The 20,420-nt window shown below is 39.2% G+C and overlaps 1 protein-coding gene across 1 annotated transcript in view; it reads left to right on the top strand.

Annotated features, from left to right (window-relative positions):
- The window catches only part of LOC311232640 (uncharacterized protein), a 51,324-nt gene extending 33,834 nt beyond the window's left edge, over nucleotides 1-17,490 (top strand). The window contains exons 12-21 of the mRNA XM_084319499.1: nucleotides 5,102-5,210; nucleotides 6,082-6,323; nucleotides 7,147-7,295; nucleotides 8,907-9,035; nucleotides 9,187-9,348; nucleotides 9,974-10,100; nucleotides 12,826-12,959; nucleotides 14,523-14,682; nucleotides 15,426-15,529; nucleotides 16,384-17,490. Of these exons, the coding sequence (XP_084175625.1) occupies nucleotides 5,102-5,210; nucleotides 6,082-6,323; nucleotides 7,147-7,295; nucleotides 8,907-9,035; nucleotides 9,187-9,348; nucleotides 9,974-10,100; nucleotides 12,826-12,959; nucleotides 14,523-14,682; nucleotides 15,426-15,529; nucleotides 16,384-16,493 (1,426 nt within the window). The 3' untranslated portion in view covers nucleotides 16,494-17,490. The remainder of the gene's footprint in view (nucleotides 1-5,101; nucleotides 5,211-6,081; nucleotides 6,324-7,146; nucleotides 7,296-8,906; nucleotides 9,036-9,186; nucleotides 9,349-9,973; nucleotides 10,101-12,825; nucleotides 12,960-14,522; nucleotides 14,683-15,425; nucleotides 15,530-16,383) is intronic.
- Nucleotides 17,491-20,420: the final 2,930 nt, after the last annotated feature.

Raw genomic sequence — 20,420 nt, 5'->3', positions numbered from 1 at the left:
TTATAATGCCCCCCCCCCCCCCCCCCCCCCCCCCCGCCAATTTTTACATCGGTCCGGGGCGCAGCCCGGGGGAAAAAGAATACGAATAAATGGACAGGACAAAGAGAACGGCGGTCTAGGCCGGTGGAGTCAGCTGTTGTGAGTGGGAGGTATATCTGAGTATCATCGGCGTAGCAGTGGAAGGAGATGTTGTGCCGAGTGATGATTTGACTGAGGGGGAGCATGTAAAGATTGAAGAGGATGGGTGCCAGGATTGAACCCTGTGGGACCATTGCATTCACTAACATAGGATGTGGTGAACTGTATTCTACTATGTGGGAATGAACCAGGAATTATGTTGAAGTTATATAAGATTAGCCACTTAGGCACTTAATTGAAGCAGGCTAAATATCGAAGCAATTTACAGACTCAAAACAGGCAGGGCAACGTGACCATCTTGTTCATTTTCAGTAGCAATGTATTGCAAAGGCAAATGGTCATATCGTCTATATTATACAACAAAGTGGCAAGAATGGCCAAATATCAATGAACACTGAAAAAGAACATACTTTTCTGTATTTACAGAAGGTCAAAGGTTCTGCCGTGATGTCATCAAATGGGACCTCCTCCCACAATGCTATTCAGAACACAGTTTCGGCTTGTTAAATGTCCAGGTTACTTCCCTCACAAAAAGACAAAGTACAAACAACCACTCAGATTGTAGCCAACCCCTGTGCGCACACCATGGCTTTTGTCGGTTGATGATTTGTTGGAGAAATGCTTGTCAAAATGGTGTCAGAGTTTTTTATTCAAGTGATTACAGGAAGTTGATGTAAATAATATTATTTATTTATTTTGCCACTAAAAACTAACCTTGTAGACCATCTCAAAAAGAGGGAATATGCTATTTAAATACATATTATTGACTCTACCAACGATATATATATATATATATATAATATTTTCGGTGACAGCAAAAACAACTTTTGACCTCCCTGGGGACTTGACTGGACTTGCATAAATTGTGAAATGCATGTTATGGTTCGGTCTTCTTTGCATCAAAGGGAAGTTGTGGTTGCCCTTGGCTATGAATATTTTACAACCTCGTCATTCACAACTACCATGTACGGTCTGTCGTCCTGTAATGATGCAAGTCCACTGACTCACTTTTTAGTGAGTCAAAACCACAAATAGAATATTTCATATAATTTATGTTAGTTTAACATATTCATCTTAGGAAATAAGTCAGTGGCTTTCATGTATAGTGTTTCTATCTGTTTTCAACAGCAGCAGCGACAGTTACATCTGGTTCAGTGGTAAAAGATACTGCTGCCAGACACTGTACCTGAAGCAAGACACTGAGTTATGTGGTTGAAACAGTTCCATTAAGTGTCCAAAATTAGGAAATACGTTAGGAAATACAGACCAAAACCTAAAGTAGTTTTCCTCTGATGTCTAGGCTGTATGACTTACTATAGCCTACATATAAAGCAATACATATAACAGGAACATGGTATTGTAAACATTATTAAGTCAAGTGAAAAACAGCCTGATTATGATTTACTCAATATCCCATAGATTGAGAATAGATTTTTTTTCCGTATTCTATTTCCTATAGAGCAAACTGGTAAAGGCAGAACACTACTGTTGTCCTTGTAGGAATGTAGGCCTTGCATTCATCTTCATCAGGGCCGTTTCTTGCCATATGCAGACTATGTGGTTGCATAGGGCCCCCAAAGCCACCAGGGGGCCCCCTAAGCTGCCATTTTAGCCTTTTTTTTTTTTTTTTTCAAGCACTGTCATTGAGTGAAAGCGCCTATGCTCAAGAAAAAAAATAGGATGTAACAAATCATCAGCTTAAAAATGTTTACCGATAGGCTACTGTGACCGCAAGTGGGCGTTTCTTAAAGGGGAACTATCTTATAAATGGCCTTTTTGAGTGTTTAGCATTGTTTCCTAGCTATGTGGACTTATATTAATATGATCTATGTCTCAAAATTCTCATATTGGCGCATTCTTCCAATTCTCCTCTCACAATATTCACCCTCACTGAACTGAGTCGTTTGAAAATGTGCCTATATGTGATGTCATATAGTCACTGCTGCATGTTAATGTTCAGGCGAACACGACGATGCACAGTGGTTTAGGAGCCCAGGCTCAAAACGGCTCGAGATCTTGAGGTAGAAAAATGCTGTTTTTGAGGACTTGATTAGAAATACAAAACAATGAATAAAAAAAAAATATATATTACAGAGGTGTTCCATAGACTCACAGGAATTGTGTAAAAGTGCCCAAATAGTGAAAGAAATAGTAAAATAGTTCCCCTTTAAATATAAAATACTTATATATAAAAAAAAAAACATAAGCTGACAAAAATTTTGTTGCATTTTCTAACTTTATTTAACTTTATCTGAAATAGTTCCATTTAAATTTCAATATTGTAAGTCAGAAATGTAAGGAAAAGAATATGAGTTTTTCACGGATCTAGCCTTTTTTCCTCTTAAAGTGCACCAGATTGATGCATTTAAATGTTAAATGTATGCCCACCATAGAGGGTTTGGAATCCCCACACCATAGTTTCACAAAATAGGGGCCCCCAAAAAGCTAGAAACGGCCCTGATCTTCATCACCATCATCATCTTCATAACCATTACCCTAATCATCATCATCATCATCATCATCATCATCATCATCATCATCATCATCATCATCATCATCTCTCGCTACAGCCACAATTTGATATTGCATTATTCAATTCAGTTGTCTTATATTGCTCATAATCTAAATTGCTGTATACATTTTTCTTTATACATCATTGTGCTTATTTGCTATGTTATTATTGATACTGTATGTTATATTATTATTGTTGATGAGTTGTATCAAAGTCCTGCCACATGAAGAAAGAGCAAATTGATTGAACACAGATAAATATACTGTCTCACATTATACGTGTGCATTGAACATCTGAATGTTGTATCTTATTATTGTTGTATTGTCGTATAGAAAATGTGTTGCTAAAAATAGCGAGACTAAGCTATGTGAACATTGATTGATTGAATTGATTGAAAATGTTATTAACAGATTGCAGAATGGGTATACAGTACAGCTCAATACACACAATTGTTAAGGGGATGCAGACCAGAGAAAGACTTTCTTCTTGTTTACATCAGGGTCCCCCATTTTCAATTCATCTTATGACATACATTGATTGATTGATTGATTGAAAACTTTATTAACAGATTGCAGAATGGGTACAATACAGTACAGCTCAATACACACAATTGTTAAGGGGATGCAGACCAGAGAAAGACTTTCGTCTTGTTTACATCAGGGTCCCCCATTTTCAATTCATCTGGACATATATGACATACATGACATACAGATAGTCAGTACTGCTACATCTATACATTTATGACATACCAGATTTGCAAATACAGTACTGTTTGTGATACAGAAGGAGTCAGGAAAAGGGAGTATATACATTTGACGTAGAAACTGTACATTGGAGGAGGTTGGGTGGGGGGGGGGTTGGGTACACTGGGATATTGACAACCATACTGGGTAATCTACATTGGAGGTGGTTGGGGGGGGGGGGCACACTGTATATACAAGCAAAACTGTACATTGAGGGGGGGGGGGGGAGACACTGTACAAACAAACAAAATTGTACATTGGACTATTGACAAAACCATACTAGGTAAATGACTGTACATTGGAGGGGGTTGGGTTAGGATATTTACAGGGGCCAGTGTTGAATTGCAGTCTCCCGTAGGTGTCCCTTGAGAGAGGTTTTGAAAGTGGGTAGTGATCCACATTCCTTTACAGCTTTGGGTAGGGCGTTCCACATTGATGTGGCATAATTGCGAAACGTGTTTAGTCCCTTATTTGAGCCGAATCTGGGTTTAACATGATTTGTGGAGCTCCCTCTGGTGTTGTGATCGTGGTATTCACTGACCTTTGGGAAGTATTTTGACATGTACATGGGTACCTTGGTCGTGTAGTGTATCTTGTAGACCAGGCCCATTGCAAGTTGCTGTACTCTGTCGTCTACTCTAAGCCATCCTAGGTTGTCAAAGTGGGCAGGGGTGAGGTGGGTTCTAGGAGTAAGGTCAAGCAGTAGTCTGACCAGTTTGTTTTGAGATGTTTGTAATTTTGTTTTTAGCGCCTTTGAGGTGCTTTGGTACCATGAGGTGCAAGCATAGTCGTAGTACCCCTGAATGAGTGCTCCTGCCAGAGTCTTCAGGGTATTCTTGTTTACCAGAGAGGAGATCCGGTACAAGAATCGAGTTTGTTGGTTGACTTTTTTTATTACATTGGATGCCATTTTGTCACAGGAGAGATTAGCCTCTAGGATGGAACCCAGGTAGGTAATTTCATCTTTCCTTGTGACAATATGGTCACCCACTGTAACTGAGAAGCCGTCTATCTGACATACAGATAGACAGTACTGCTACATCTAGACATTTATGACATACCAGATTTACAAATACAGAACTGTTTGTGATACAAAAAGAGTCTAGAAAAGAGAGTATACATTTTCTTTTTACTTTTTCTCCCCATTTTCTATTTTTCTCTCAGTGGCGAGGAGTAACGCGTGGGAGGCTCACGCTGCCCCCGATACTTCCTGATTCTGCTGTACAGGCGCACCAACCGACCTGTAGGAGTCGCTGTCCACAACGTCCGATCCCCACCCACCGGCTTTCCCACCCCCTAATACTGCCAATTGTATTAGTATGAACGACCAGCCAAGCCGGAAGCAACGCCGAGAGCTGGGCTCGAACCCAGCATCTCCTGCGTTAGTGGCGAGCGCCTTGCCCACTGCGCCACTTAGCCGCCCAAGAGAGTATACATTTGACGAAGAAACTGTACATTGGAGGAGGTTGATGTCATCTAAACCTATGGTATGATTTTCTTGTGGAAAAATATCATATTGAAACTTCACTTCCTCTAATCCTCTTACACCCCTGCACTTCACATGGATCGTCTGGGAAATTTATTCTTTTGTGACTCAGGTGTCAATGTCAATAGCTCACTGTCAATAGCTGTTGCTCAACACCGTGCCTTCTACGTGTATATAAGAGCTGCTCCCACCAGCACTAGACACAAGTCGCATTTGAGGAAGACACACCATGAACTCTTTCAATCTGTGCGTTCTACTGAGCCTCGCAGTCGCAGCTCACGCTGTGCCAATAATATTGCAACCTTCTGTACAAGATGAACATTTTGCAGACGTAAGTGTCCTCTACGCTCCTCTCGCTAACTTGTGTTTGTTTGTTTGTTTGTTTAGAATAGATAGACGAGATGGAATTAGAGACCTGTGCACTTGTGAGCCAGTCATATATGCATTTTTAGATTAGATTAGGTTAGATTCAAATGTATTGTCATCATATACAGCACAAGTACAGTACAACGAAAATACGTTTGGCATCCAACCAGAGTGCAAATGTACAGTAAAGTGCAATAGTGATATACAATGTCTACTATACAGGTGATTCAACTGGGTACAAAATATACAAGTTAGTATGAATTCAGAATGATGTGCACTTATTAAAGACCATTGCATAATGTAAGAGACTATTGGATATTTTCTCCCAGACTCTGCTGAGTCTACTGTATTCAATTGCATATCAATATTTGTTAGTAGAATTGATTAATCTTGGCGTCCACAAACCCGTTGGCTACTATATCTATAGCTCAGTAGTCTCAACCCATTTAATACCACGGAAGATTTAAAATATGTATAAAAATCCAAGACACACCTATATTAATTTCGCTTGAAATTAGAGGTGACTGCAAAATAATATTAACATTATATTTGTATTTGACAGTAAACCTTCTCAGAATCAGAATCATATATACAGGTCTTTATTGCCAAGTAGTTTTCACATACAAGGAATTTGATTTGGTCGCTTTTGGTGCGACATAGGCGAATAAAAAATAAAAAAGGTGGAATAAGATAAAATGGAATATAAACAATTTTTTTCTAGAAGCATCAATAGAATAGAATAAAATTATAACATACAAAATAACACTTGAGTAAAAAAACAAACAAAGGCAGACGTGAAGTGACCACCAAACTGTCACCGTGTCTCACACACACAGGGCTACCTGAAGAACTTCTTCAACCTGACGCAAGAGACGGGTCCGTCGGCGCGGCGCGGGATCAGCCAGCTGACCAGGAGGCTCAGCGACATGCAGCGGTTCTACGGCCTCGAGATCACCGGGACGCTGGACAAGGACACCGTGACGATGATGAGGAAGCCTCGCTGCGGGGTTCCCGACGTCAAGGTCGGCCGCTTCGCCACGCTACGAAGCAAGTGGCAGACCAACAAGCTCACGTACAGGTGAGAGAGATCTACACGAGGAGGAGAGAGCTATAATACTTGTGTACTTGTATGGTCGCCACCGTAAAAAAAAAAAAACGGTAAATGTCTGGCAGCAGTGGCGGACTCAGGCTGTTTGAAGGGCAGGGGCGAAAAGAAAAAAAGGGCACCTATACTGCACAACATGGGACCCCATCAGTGAGAAAAAAGATATGCTGCGTGGGCGTGGCAGCAACTGTTACCAAATACTTACTGTCAAATTACAGTCAAATCAAATACATTGACAGATTACAACCTTTATTTAATGGTTAATAATTTGATAAAAGGTCATTTACTGTATTGTTATGGCATTTACACTTAAAGTAGAAAAACAAAAGTAATCTGTAAAATAATACAGTGAATTTCCCGTGAAAAAACCTTTTTTTATACTGTATAGTCATCCGAAGAATGCAGTTGATTTTATATATATATATATATTTTTTTTAACTTTTATTTAAACTCTAAAGGCAATTGAGGTTTACACAGTCACGTCGAGTGTACTGTGTACATACAGAAATAAGAACAATTTATAAATTAAATACAAATGAAATACAACTCGATTGACAACGGTTGGACATGTATAGGTTTTAAACTCTGCAACAGAGGAGATAATATCAAACTTAGTTTAAGGGCCGGTTGAGTTCATTCCATGAGTTAGGGAGGGCATCATAATGAAATGCAGATTTACCCTGTTTTACCCCCCAAATGTTCCAAATGCAATGTTCTCTGGAGACTCTGGTATGGATGTAAAATGCAGGGGAAGCCAGTATAATCTGAATATCCGTCTGTCCCCCTGCCGTCGCAGAATAGAGAACTACACTCCAGACATGCCTGTGTCTGAGGTGGATGACTCCATACAGAGAGCCCTGCAGGTTTGGGCTAAAGTCACTCCGCTGAGGTTCACCAGGATCTACAGCGGAACCGCCGACATCAGGATCTCCTTCGGCCGCCGATGTAAGTATAGAAAACTAAAAGAAATAAACAAAACCTTCGAAAAATGAGTTCCTCCTATACCAACCCTGAAGAAAGTAGCATCAAACCCAGATTGAAAGTGTTTTAGGAGCTGCACATTTGACTAATCCCAACAGTGAGCAGGAAGAGATTGATGGCAACTTCCGTTTCATGCTGAACCATATATATATACAAAAAAGTCAATCAATCAATAAAATATAATCTAATTTATTTGTCTCCATTGGAGAGATCATGTAACATACTTCTATGATGTGTTAAAAATATAGCAAATCATGTGACTTCTAGCAAATAGCAAACCATGTGATTTCTATAGGTTATTGGTTGTTGGATTGGTTGATACAGATTTCCTATTTTAGCCTCAGATATTAACCTCATGATATAATTGAATAATCAGCCCTTTTTTCGCCTCATGAGTCACGACCCACCTTGGCCAAATCCTGCAGGGACCCCCGCTTATAGGCCCCCGACCCATAGTTTGAAAACCACTGCCACAGTCCACAATTGGGTTGCACTTGGCCTTATCTTAAATATGTCTGACTGTTCTATAGAAATATAGCTTTTGATGGACAGATGTTTGCTCAGGAGAAGGACAGCTGGTCTGATAGACTGATTGATTGATTGAAAACTTTATTAACAGATTGTAGAATGGGTACAATACAGTACGGCTCAATACATACAATTGTTAAGGGGATGCAGACCAGAGAGAGACTTTCATCTTGTTTACATCAGGGTCCCCCAGACGGCGCTAAAGCAGACAGCGTCCTCTTGTCAGTGCAAAGTGCAGGTATGCGTCAGAGATTGTTATCCGCTTGTTTGTTTGGAAAGAGAATACTTTCCCCCCTCAGAAAAGACAACAATTCCAGGTGGCAGAGACCAGGGCCGGCCTGTGTGTTTGTTGGGCCCTAGGCCCTAGCCTAGTACATGCTATCATACAGAGTTATATGGGTTATATGCAGGTGTATAGTAGGCGTAATTATATCCTGGTATATTCAGACAGATATGAACCTGTCCATCCCTCCCTCCCTCCCGCCCACCTGGCGCAACGACACTTTGTTTAACTACTCTGTTGTTGATGCAGCCTGACTATCGCATATGGCGTCTCAGGCATTCTGTAGATGACATGTGTCAACAAATGTACATGTCTGTTTGAATTTATGCTGTGCCATTGTTACTGTAAAAAATGTAATGATTGTGATGTTGTTATTATTATTAATGAGACGATGAGCTGTATGTGTGTGTCGCTGGAATTTCCCCAAGGGGATTAATAAAGGAATATCTTATCTTATCTTATCTTATATATATATATATATATATATATATATATATATATATATATATATATATATATATATATATATATATATATATATATATATACTTTTCTTTTTATCCCAAATCCTTCTTTGAATCCTTCTTTCTTATATATATATAAGAATGAATGAATATATATATATATATATATAAGAAAGAAGGATTCAAAGAAGGATTTGGGATAAAAAGAAAAGTATAAATAAAAAAGACTATATATACTAGACATCAATGTAGACATCAATCATATTTCTAGTGGCTGACGTAAAGTGTTCTCATTTATAGCACATGGCGATTTCTACCCCTTTGATGGTCCTGACGGCGTCCTGGCTCACGCCTTTGAACCGTCCCCTGGCATCGGAGGAGACGCTCATTTTGACGATGATGAGAATTTTACCTTCCGTTCAAACAGAGGTGAGCAAAACAATGTTTCTCTAGTATCATCTAACCTGGGAGTCGTCTGTGTGTGAAATTCTTTCGTCAGTGTGCAGTTTGTGAAGGGTCATAATTGCTTGTCACTCAGCAGATCTGTAGTGGGCGTATAATTGAGTGTTCTCTCCTCTAGGCTACGTCCTGTTCCTGGTAGCGGCCCATGAGTTTGGCCACTCCCTGGGACTCTCCCACTCCGACGACCCTGGGGCTCTCATGTACCCTTTGTACATCCCCAGAGACCCTGATACCTTTGTTTTGCCCCGTGACGACATCAACGGCATCCAGTCTCTCTACGGTGAGTCACTGCATAGTTTAGATTATGAACTGGAACCCCCACGGCCCAAATCAGATCAGTATGAGGCTTGGTGGATTACATTTACATTTAGTCATTTAGCTGACACTTTTATCCATAGCGACTTACAGATTGTGAACAAGTCAGTAAGGGGTACATCTCTGGGAGCTAAGTGGTATTGTTCATCAAATAGTGTTGAACTTGAGTGTTACACTCTGAGTGCATATAGTATAGACATATTAGCATAGTAGGTAGTAGATTTTGGGGTGTTGCTTGTGGTACTAAGTAGTCTACTAATGGAGGATCTGTTAGCAGATGTAATGTTTACTGGTCCTTCCACTTTGTTCATGTTTACATTGTTGTTGTTGTTGTTGTTGTTGTTGTTGTTGTTGTTGTTGTTATCTAGCTAGTTATCTAGTTGTCTTGCTGGCTCTTGTACAGCACTGACCAATGGTTTAAAACAGAACAATGTGCTCCATAAATCTTTTAGATTGTTTGATTGATTGATTGGTTGGTTGATTGATTGATTGATTGATTGATTGATTGGTTGGTTGGTTGATTGATTGATTGATAGATAATGTGTAGAAGCTGTCAAAGAAGTGATCATTGATTAGTGTGTGTCCTCCAGGTCCTAACCCTGATGTGAACCCAGGTGGGTCCACTCTGCCCCCTGCCACCCCTGATGCCTGTGACTCAACCATGGTCCTGGACGCAGTCGCCACCCTGCGAGGAGAGACGCTCTTCTTCAAAGACAGGTACATATATAACATATATATACATATATATAACATATGGTACATATATAACATATACTGTATATACATTAGGACTGTCCCCGACTAAGGATTTGGATAGTCGACTATGATTGGCCGAAATTAGCTGATAGTCGACTATTAGTCGACTATGAAAAATAAAAATTATATATATATTTTTTTTAATCATTCCATTTGGGCTTAATGTCTGAAGGAGTCGACGGAAGGCTTCTTGTCCTCTGCAAAAGCATGTAATTGGTCCACTGATGGATACATCTTGATATTTGTCTATGGGTGAAATCCTCTTTCAGTGCCTCTGTGCCTGTTTTCTTAGGCAGTTAGCCTCTGGTATGTGTGCCATTAGTGTTGGCCACGCTTCTAGGCCTCTTTTCTTTTGGAAAGAATGATAAAAAAAATAGGAAAAAAAAAATATATATATTATAATATAATTATTTTTTTGACTAAGAGGTTGGCAGTCGACTACGGCTCCTTTCGATCGATTAGTCGACTAATAGGGGTCAGCCCTAATATACATATATAACATATACTGTATATAACATATGGTACATATATAACATATATACATATATAACATATATATACATATAGCTTAAAACCTATCTCTTTGCTATCATTTCAATGACTTACCTGCACTATTCTTACCCTGCCTACTTTTCTATGCTAATTTTATCTTATTTTACACTACCTATCAAATTCATGTGTCGGTTATCACACTTTTTACTTCTTACTGATGACTATTTTTAAACTGAATCATTTTAAACTATTTTTCACACTTTTTACTGTAACCTTGCTATTTAAATTTTTTACTGTTGTTGTATGTCCGTTCTATTTTATAATTTTTAGACTATTTTTAAACTTAATCATTTTAAACTACTTTATTATTTGTATTACTGAATAGAGAGCCTATTGGGATGCTAGATCCTAATGTGAAACACTGTGATTTACCATACCCTGCCTATCAAATTCATGTGTCGGTTATTGCACTTTTTACTTCTTACTGATGACTATTTTTAAACTGAATCATTTTAAACTATTTTTATTATTGCTAGATCCAAATGTGAAACACTGTGATTATTTGTATTACTGAATAGAGAGCCTATTAGGATGCTAGATCCTAATGTGAAACACTGTGATTTACCATACCTTGCTATGCTCGCTCATGCCTGTATTTTTTATGTCTGTTCTATTTTATAATTTTTAGACTATTTTTAAACTGAATCATTTTAAACTATTTTTATTATTTGTGTTACTGAAAACTGTAAGCGGAGAGCCTATTGGGATGCTAGATCCTAATGTGAAACACTGTGATTTGCCATACCTTGCTACCTGTCTATCTTTTTTATGCCCGCTTATGCCTGTATTTTTTACTGTTGTGAAGCACTTTGAACTGCAACCTCTGTATGAAAAGTGCTATACAAATAAAGTTATTATTATATATATAACATATATATAACTATGGTACATAATAACATATATATAACACATGGTACATATATAACATATATATAACATATGGTACATAATATATAACATATATAACATATATATACATACATATACATATTATATAACATATGGTACATATATAACATTGCACAGTTCAAAATATAAAAAAAAGCACTGATAGACAAATACAGAACAGAGGAACTACAGTATAGAAAGTTGCTCTCAGGGAACATTTAGATTTCTTCAAAACATAAAATGGTTGTCTTGTTGTTTTTTAACCTAATTTTATTTATTGTAATTTTCTATTTAATTTGTATTTTAAATGTTATGATATTGTAAGAAAGGGGCAGAACTAGATAAGCTGTGCTTCCTTCCGACTCTTCTCCAACTCATCCTTGTTTGTTTTTCAATGGATGAAGACGGACTAATTAGTTTATGTTTACATTTAGTCTTTACTGTGATTTGTATGCTTGTAGTGTTCGAGATAAATAAAGATCAATCAATCAATCAATCAATCAATCAATCAATATATTAGACCGTTGCTGGTCCTTGGCTGTTCATGTAGCTATGCTTCATATCACAGCTAGTAAAATGTACGTTGACTGAGATGAACTCAAGCCCCTACAGGCGACGTTATTTCATATAGTTACATTCCTTACTCACGCATTATATAGTATCATTAAATGTTGGACATTTGTTTGTCCCTTTCAGAAGCTTCTGGGTGAGTTTTTGACTAGTTTTTTTCACGTGCGAATGGACTTGCGTGCCAAATTCTTACATTGTGGATTTGCTCAACGACACAATAACACTATGTAACAAACCATCAAATGCACTCACAGCACACACGTACACACTCACTTTAAATAAACAACTCACTGTAGCACCCACTTTACTCACTTTAGACACTTTAACACACTTTATATTTATTGGTAAAGAGATTTGCACTACAATCCATACCTCATTGCACCTTACCCTAAGTTGTACCTCATCCCATTTCTGCATTGCACTGTATACTGTATTGTATTGTAACTCAGTTACTCATTTTTTTCTACTCTGTATTGTATATTGTATAAATATGTATATTGATGAACACTTTAGTTTACGTACTTTTGACTGTCTATTTTATACTTTATCTATTTTTATCTAGCACACTCTCAGGAGAAAAACAGAAAAAACCATGTCATATAAAAGTATTCTGTATTTTTGTATGACAACTAATAAAGAAACTTGAACTTGAAACTTGAACTGGTCTGTTCCCTAGCTTCCTGTGGCGCAGCCTCCCTCAGCGCAGGACCCCCCAGCAGAGCCAAATTACCAGCTTCTGGCCCACCGGACCCAACAGAGTCGACGCAGCTTACGAAAGCCGGCGAGCGGACAGAATCTACCTTTTTAACGGTACTGTATTATACTTAATCGTCCTAATTGAACCTTTATTAATCCCCTTGGGGAAATTCGTCCTCTGCATTTTGATCCTTCCTAACAATTTAGGTGCAGTGGGGCAGCCACACATAGTGTAGTGTGGCGCCCAGGGACCAACTCCATTTGTAATGTCAGTACCTTGGTCAAGGGACCAACTCCAGTTGTAATGTCAGTACCTTGGTCAAGGGACCAACTCCATTTGTAATGCCAGTACCTTGGTCAAGGGACCAACTCTCCAGTTGTAATGTCAGTACCGTGGTCAAGGGACCAACTCCAGTTGTAATGTCAGTACCTTGGTCAAGGGACCAACTCTCCAGTTGTAATGTCAGTACCGTGGTCAAGGGACCAACTCCAGTTGTAATGTCAGTACCTTGGTCAAGGGACCAACTCCAGTTGTAATGTCAGTACCTTGGTCGAGGGACCAACTCCAGTTGTAATGTCAGTACCGTGGTCAAGGGACCAACTCCAGTTGTAATGCCCGTACCTTGGTCAAGGGACCAACTCCCGTTGTAATGCCAGTACCTTGGTCAAGGGACCAACTCCAGTTGTAATGTACCTCGGTCAAGGAACCAACTCCAGTTGTAATGCCAGTACATTGGTCAAGGGACCAACTCCAGTTGTAATGCCAGTACCTTGGTCAAGGGACCAACTCCAGTTGTAATGCCCGTACCTTGGTCAAGGGACCAACTCCCGTTGTAATGCCAGTACCTTGGTCAAGGGACCAACTCCAGTTGTAATGCCAGTACCTTGGTCAAGAGCACCCAATCAGTGTCATTTCAAAGACTTCTCATGATCTCAAGTTTCAAGTTTCTTTAATAGTTGTCATACTAAAATACGGAATATTTTTCCATGAAATGCTTTTTTCTGTATGGGCTCCTGAGAGTGTGCTAGATAAAATAGATACAAAATATAAAATAGACAAAGTCAAGAGTACTTAAACAAAAAGTGTTCAGTCAATATACATATATACAATATTTTATTTATTTATTTAGCCTTTATTTAACCAGGTTTGTCCCAATTGAGATCCAGAATCTCTTTTACAAGGGAGACCTGGCCAAGAAATAGCAGCAACACAAAGTTTCAACATACACACATAGACATTACAGATAAAAGTAACGTTACAAAATGGTAAAATAAAACATTTGCTCATAGAAAACTGTACAGAGTAAAAAATAAAGAGTAACAATGAGGTACAATGCAGCAATGGGATCAGGTACAACTTACGGTAAGGTGCAACAAGGTATGAGTTATAGTGCAAATCTCTTTGTTAATAAATATAAAGTGTGTTAAAGTGTTTAAAGTGAGTAGAGTGGGTGTTACGGTGAGTGTTTATTTCAAGTGAGTGTGTGCGTGTGGATGTGTGTGCTGTGACTGTAGAGATGATGGGTTGTTAAATAGTGTCATTATCGTTAAGCATCCTGATGGCCTGGGGATAGAATCTCCTTCTGAGTCTCTCTGTACTGGCCATGAGACTCAGGTAGCGCTTGCCTGACCACAGCAGTTCACCGTAATAACTTGTACTTTTCCATAATTCTCCAGGCCGTAGGGTGTGGGCCGTCTCCGGCTACGATGTCGTCCCCGGCTATCCCAAAACACTGGACCACTTCGGTCTGCCCAGGAGCGTGACGAAGGTGAACGCCGCCTTTTATGATCAGGACTCCCGCAAGACATTTATCTTCGTTGGTGACAACTATTACAGGTATGTTCAGATACAGTGTCAAATTGATCTATCACCTACAATTACCAACTGTTACTTTTGTTATTGTTATTTTTGTTAATGTTATTATTATTATTTATTCTAACTAGTGTATATACTTGACCACATCGTGCACAATTGTACAGCCCTGGTCTATTTTATTTTATAATATTCTATTCTATTGTGCGTCTATTTGAATTCACTTTATATTCCATTTTATTTTATTCTACCTTCTTATTTTATTCGACCGTGATTGTCTGTCCGTTAATGTCGCACCGAAAGCGACCAAATCAAATTCCTTGTATGTGTAAACTACTTGGCAATAAAAACCTTTATGATTATGATTATGATTCTGAAGAAGTACAGTAGGCTCAGTGGCGCTCCAACATAAGAGAGGCTCTTTGGATTACAAGGCTGGGTTATCAAAAAAGAAGAGGTCTGCTACTTAAAGGAACACGCCAACATTTTGGGAAATTAGCTTACCGTCTTCTCCAGAGAGAGACAAGAAGATAGATACCAGTCTCCTCTCTGTGCGTTCAGTAGAAAGCTATCATGTTAGCCTAGCACAATGAATCGAAGCGGACATGGCCGGTTAGCCTTCGGGAGAGGTGTTAGTTGGACAATGCTCACCGGTCATGTCCGCTTCCATTCAAAATGTTGGCGTGTTCTCTTAAAAAACCAAGGCACTCTTCCCCGTCTCTACGATTAGCGGACCGCAGTGTGATTATCGTCTGTTATGTCTTTAGTTATGACGAGGCCAGAGAGGCCATGGACAGCGGGTTCCCCAAGCGGGTTGAGGAGACCTTCTCAGGCCTGACCGGCCAGGTGACCGCAGCTTTCCAATACAGAGGTGAGTGATACTCAAGATGAACTCCAAGCCGAGTGTACAGGAAGATAAGATAAGATATTCCTTTATTGATCCCCTTGGGGCCATGCAATCAGCCTTAATCTTCTGTACTGTGGTTGTGAAAGGGTTTACCCTTTGACGTGTGGCAGTGAAAGGTTAACCTTCTGTAGTGTGGTTGTGAAAGGTTAACCTCCTGTACTGTGGTTGTGAAAGGGTTTACCCTTTGTCACATGGCAGTGAAAGGGTCAGCCGTCTGTAGTGTGGTAGTGATTGATTGATTGATTGATTGAAAAGTTTATTAACAGATTGCAGAATGGGTACAGTACAGTACAGCTCAATACATACAATTGTTAAGAGGATGCAGACCTGAGAAAGACTTTCGTCTTGTTTCCATCAGGGTCCCCCATTTTCAATTCATCATATGACACACACGACATACAGATAGACAGTACTGCTACATCTATACATTTATGACATACCAGATTTTCAAATACAGTACTGTTTGTGATACTAAAAAAATCCAGAAAAAGAGTGTATATACATTTGACATAGAAACTGTGCATTGGGGGAGGTTGGGTAGGTGGGGTGGGGCTGTACATTGGAGGTGGGGGGGGGGGGGGACACTGTACATTGGAATACTGACATACATTTGACATAGAAACTGTACATGTTTCTGAAAGGTTAACCTTCGGTAGTGTGGTAGTGAACGGGTTAAAACCATTCCCCATTTTCCTGAAACCCTCCCCCCCGGAGCCCCACTTTGAGAACCACTGATACACACAACCAGGCGGATCCACGTGACTACATGTGTCTAATAATGCGTTCCGTGTGTGTTTTCTGTGACTTGTGTTCTGCAGGATTCACCTACATCTACAGTGGACCCTACATGTTTGAATACAGCCTGAGGAGTGGGAGGCTCTACCGCGTGTTGAGAAACAGCTACTTCCTGCGCTGTACCAGATACTAGCAAGGACCCCCCACGTTGATACACATTAGAAACAGCTACATCCTGCCCGGTACCAGATACTAGCAAGGACCCCCACGTTGATACACGTTAGAAACAGCTACTGTACTTCCTGCGCTGTAACAGATACTAGCAAGGACCCCCCACGTATATACATGTTAGAAACAGCTACTTCCTGCGCTGTAACAGATACTAGCGAGGACCCCCACGTTGATACACGTTAGAAACAGCTACTTCCTGCGCTGTAACAGATACTAGCGAGGACCCCCACGTTGATACACGTTATAGAAGCAGCTACTTCCTGCGCTGTAACAGATACTAGCGAGGACCCCCCACGTTGATACACGTTATAGAAGCAGCTACTTCCTGCCCTGTAACAGATACTTGCGAGGACCCCCATGTTGATACACGTTATAGAAGCAGCTACTTCCTGCGCTGTAACAGATACTTGCGAGGACCCCCATGTTGATACACGTTAGAAACAACTACTTCCTGCGCTGTAACAGATACTAGCGAGGACCCCCGCGTTGGTTAGGTCTCAGGGACCTCAATCTGAGAAGATGTTGTTATTATTATATACGACTTATTCCTGAATTCCATAGCTGTGTCTATATTGTAGGTGGAGAGATACAGTAAGATTGGAGAGTGATTAATCACTATAATGCTCTCATTGGGCTTCTAAATTATTAAATAGTCAAATTATTATTCACCATTGTTCTGGAGACCGCCTTTGATAACCGCTGTACACCCTGAGAACCATTTCACCCCAAGTTGCACCTCGTAGCCTATATGCATTGACCATAAATGTGTTCATCTTTTATTTTTGTATTTATCTAAATATATTGTTATTTATTGTTACACATATTTATCTACTAATCGTTGTTGTGTCATTCTTGTGTTAATTTAATTATTTAGAAATGTCAATGTATTGACAAATATGTAACGGACTGAATGAACATTTGCTATGAATATACAAATAAATGTTCTAATTTGGATTTGATGTTGTTCTTTTTTCTTGTATCTGAAAACAGGTTAGGGTGTTTCATATGAACCAACATGGTAGATGTTATGTAGATGATTTGATATCAGACTCTAGAATGCTGCTACTAGCCAACCAAAGGTACTGGCTATTTACAATCTAGAATCCAATTCAACCCAAGATGAATGTGCAGGGTCATTTAGTTGCAAAGTCGTGCTAATGGAAGGAATGTCTGCTCTGAAAAATTATGCCCTGTGCTGTAGTATTTATATTGTTAAAGGTGCTATTGATAACATTTAAAGTAATCTTTTATTAAATTTTTGTATTACATTTTCTTTTTAATAATAAGTAAAAAGTAAAATCAATGAATTTATAATAAAACAAATGTTGTCAAAAATGAATGTGGTTGTTTACATGTTGCATGCATCCCCTCCCTACTTTCCATTTCCCCAGGTGGAATGCAACTGATTGGATAAAAGACATGCTGGTGCTCCAGTGCGACACCTAGTGGCTGAATGTTATCTATAGTATATTTCAGTTTAGATAGACATGAATACTCAACTAGACACCAAAAGCAAGAACTAACTCAATCAAACCAACGGTTATGTACCGAGCTATACATGAATGGAATGCACTCCCTAGACATATCACACAAGAAAACAGTCAAATACAATTTAAAATGTAAGTTATTAAAATACAGAACAGTACAAATGTATGAAAGTGCTTTTCAAATGCGATTGTAAAAGTGAGTTTTAATTATGAGGTAAAATGCTCTGTATTAGGACTATGCATTGCAACAACATCATTATGTATCAACATCAATTTAGTTAGATGTTAAATTAGGTGTGTATGAACAAATGTGTGAGCATATAAGTATTCTTAGTTATCTCAAATAGTTGATTATTGTATATTGGATTATTGTATATTGGAGCTTGTCGCGTGTGTGTGTGTGTGTGTGTGTGTGTGTGTGTGTGTGTGTGTGTGTGTGTGTGTGTGTGTGTGTGTGTGTGTGTGTGTGTGTGTGTGTGTGTGTGTGTGTCCTTCGTCCTGTTTACTTGTAATGTCATGTTATGATGTAAGTATTATGTTGCATGGTCACAATGTACGTTTTTTTGTGGACCCCAGAATAGCTACTGCACTGCTGCAGCTAATTGGGGATCCTAATAAATTAAACTAAACTAAATAGCACCTTTAAATACAGAAAAAAACAAGGTATACATGAAGGTGCCACCGGGTACTTTTGACCTTATCTGAAAAGTCAAAATAAAGTATTCAATACAAGTAGGATACATCTTCAGTATTGAATACATAAAGTATGATATATCTTTAGTATTGAATACATAAAGTATGATATATCTTTAGTATTGAATACATAAAGTATGATATATCTTTAGTATTGAATATATAAAGTATGATATATCTTTAGTATTGAATACATAAAGTATGATATATCTTTAGTATTGAATATATAAAGTATGATATATCTTTAGTATTGAATACATAAAGTATGATATATCTTTAGTATTGAATACATAAAGTATGATATATATTTAGTATTGAATACATAAAGTATGATATATCTTTAGTATTGAATACATAAAGTATGAATGAATGAAAACTTTATTTAACAGATTGCAGAATGGGTACAATACAGTACAGCTCAATACACACAATTGTTAAGAGGATGCAGACCAGAGAAAGACGTTTGTCTTGTTACATCAGGGTCCCCCATTTTCAATTCATAGTGACGTTTATGACATACACAACATACATGACATCATGGCATTTATGGCATAGGGACATATACATGATATACAGGTATATAGTACTGTTACATTTGTAACGTATACGATATGCAAATATACAGTACTGTTACCCATAGATCCTAACAGAGAATATATACTGTACATATGATGGGGAGGAGACTGTCTATTTGGAGGGGGTGGGGGTTGGAAATTTACGGTGGCAAGTTTCGAATTGCAGCCTCCCGTAGGTGCTCTTTAAGAGCGGTTTTGAATGTGGGTAGGGATTCACATCTTTCCACATTGTTGTGGCATAATTGCGAAATGTGTTTAGTCCCTTGTTTGTGCCGAATCTGGGTTGCACATGATTTGTGGAACTCCCTCTGGTGTTGTGGGCGTGGTATTCACTGACCTTTGGGAAATATTTCGACATGGACATGGGTACCTGTGTGGTGTAGTGTATCTAGTAGACCAGGCCCATTGCAAGTTGCTGTACTCTGTCATCTACTCTAAGCCATCCTAGGTAGTCAAAGTGGGCAGGGATTAGGTGGGTTCTACGAGTAAGGTCAAGTAGTAGTCTGACCAGTTTGTTTTGTGATGTTTGTAATCTTGTTTTTAGCGCCTTTGAGGTGCTTTGGTACCATTCTGCTCAGCTTGAGTTTGTCATGATTAAAATTAGGCCATTCCATCTGCCCAGAGAAACTACCATGTATGATTACAGTCGCAGTGTACACACCACCAGATGCTAATGCAAAGCTAGCCATGAAAGAACTGCATGTAGCCATTAGCAAACAACAGACACACCACCTGGAGGCTGCCTTCATTATTGCAGGAGATTTCCACCACTCCAATTTAAAGTCTGTACTACCTTCCATTTTTTTTACTAACACCAAAGACGCTTACAAGGCCCTCCCTCTCACCCACCTGGGCCAGTCGGACCACATCTCACTGTTCCTCCTACCAAAACCAACCACTCATCAAGCGAATCAAGCCCACAGTTAAATCTGTGAAAGTCTGGCCCGAGGGGGCAGACCTGGCACTTCAGCATCGGCTTCAAACGGCACCAACTGGAGTAACTTTGCTGCGGAGGCCACAGTGGACTTTCACACGGACATTGATACCTTCACCTCCTCCGCCCTGGACTGCATCAGCACCAACATCAGCGAGGTCACCACCACCAAGCTGATCACAATCTTCCCTAATCAGAAG

This window comes from Notolepis coatsorum (assembly GCF_963971535.1).
Source record: "Notolepis coatsorum genome assembly, chromosome: 7".
Taxonomy (NCBI): Eukaryota; Metazoa; Chordata; class Actinopteri; order Aulopiformes; family Paralepididae; genus Notolepis; species Notolepis coatsorum.
This window is presented reverse-complemented; position numbering and strand designations above follow the sequence as displayed.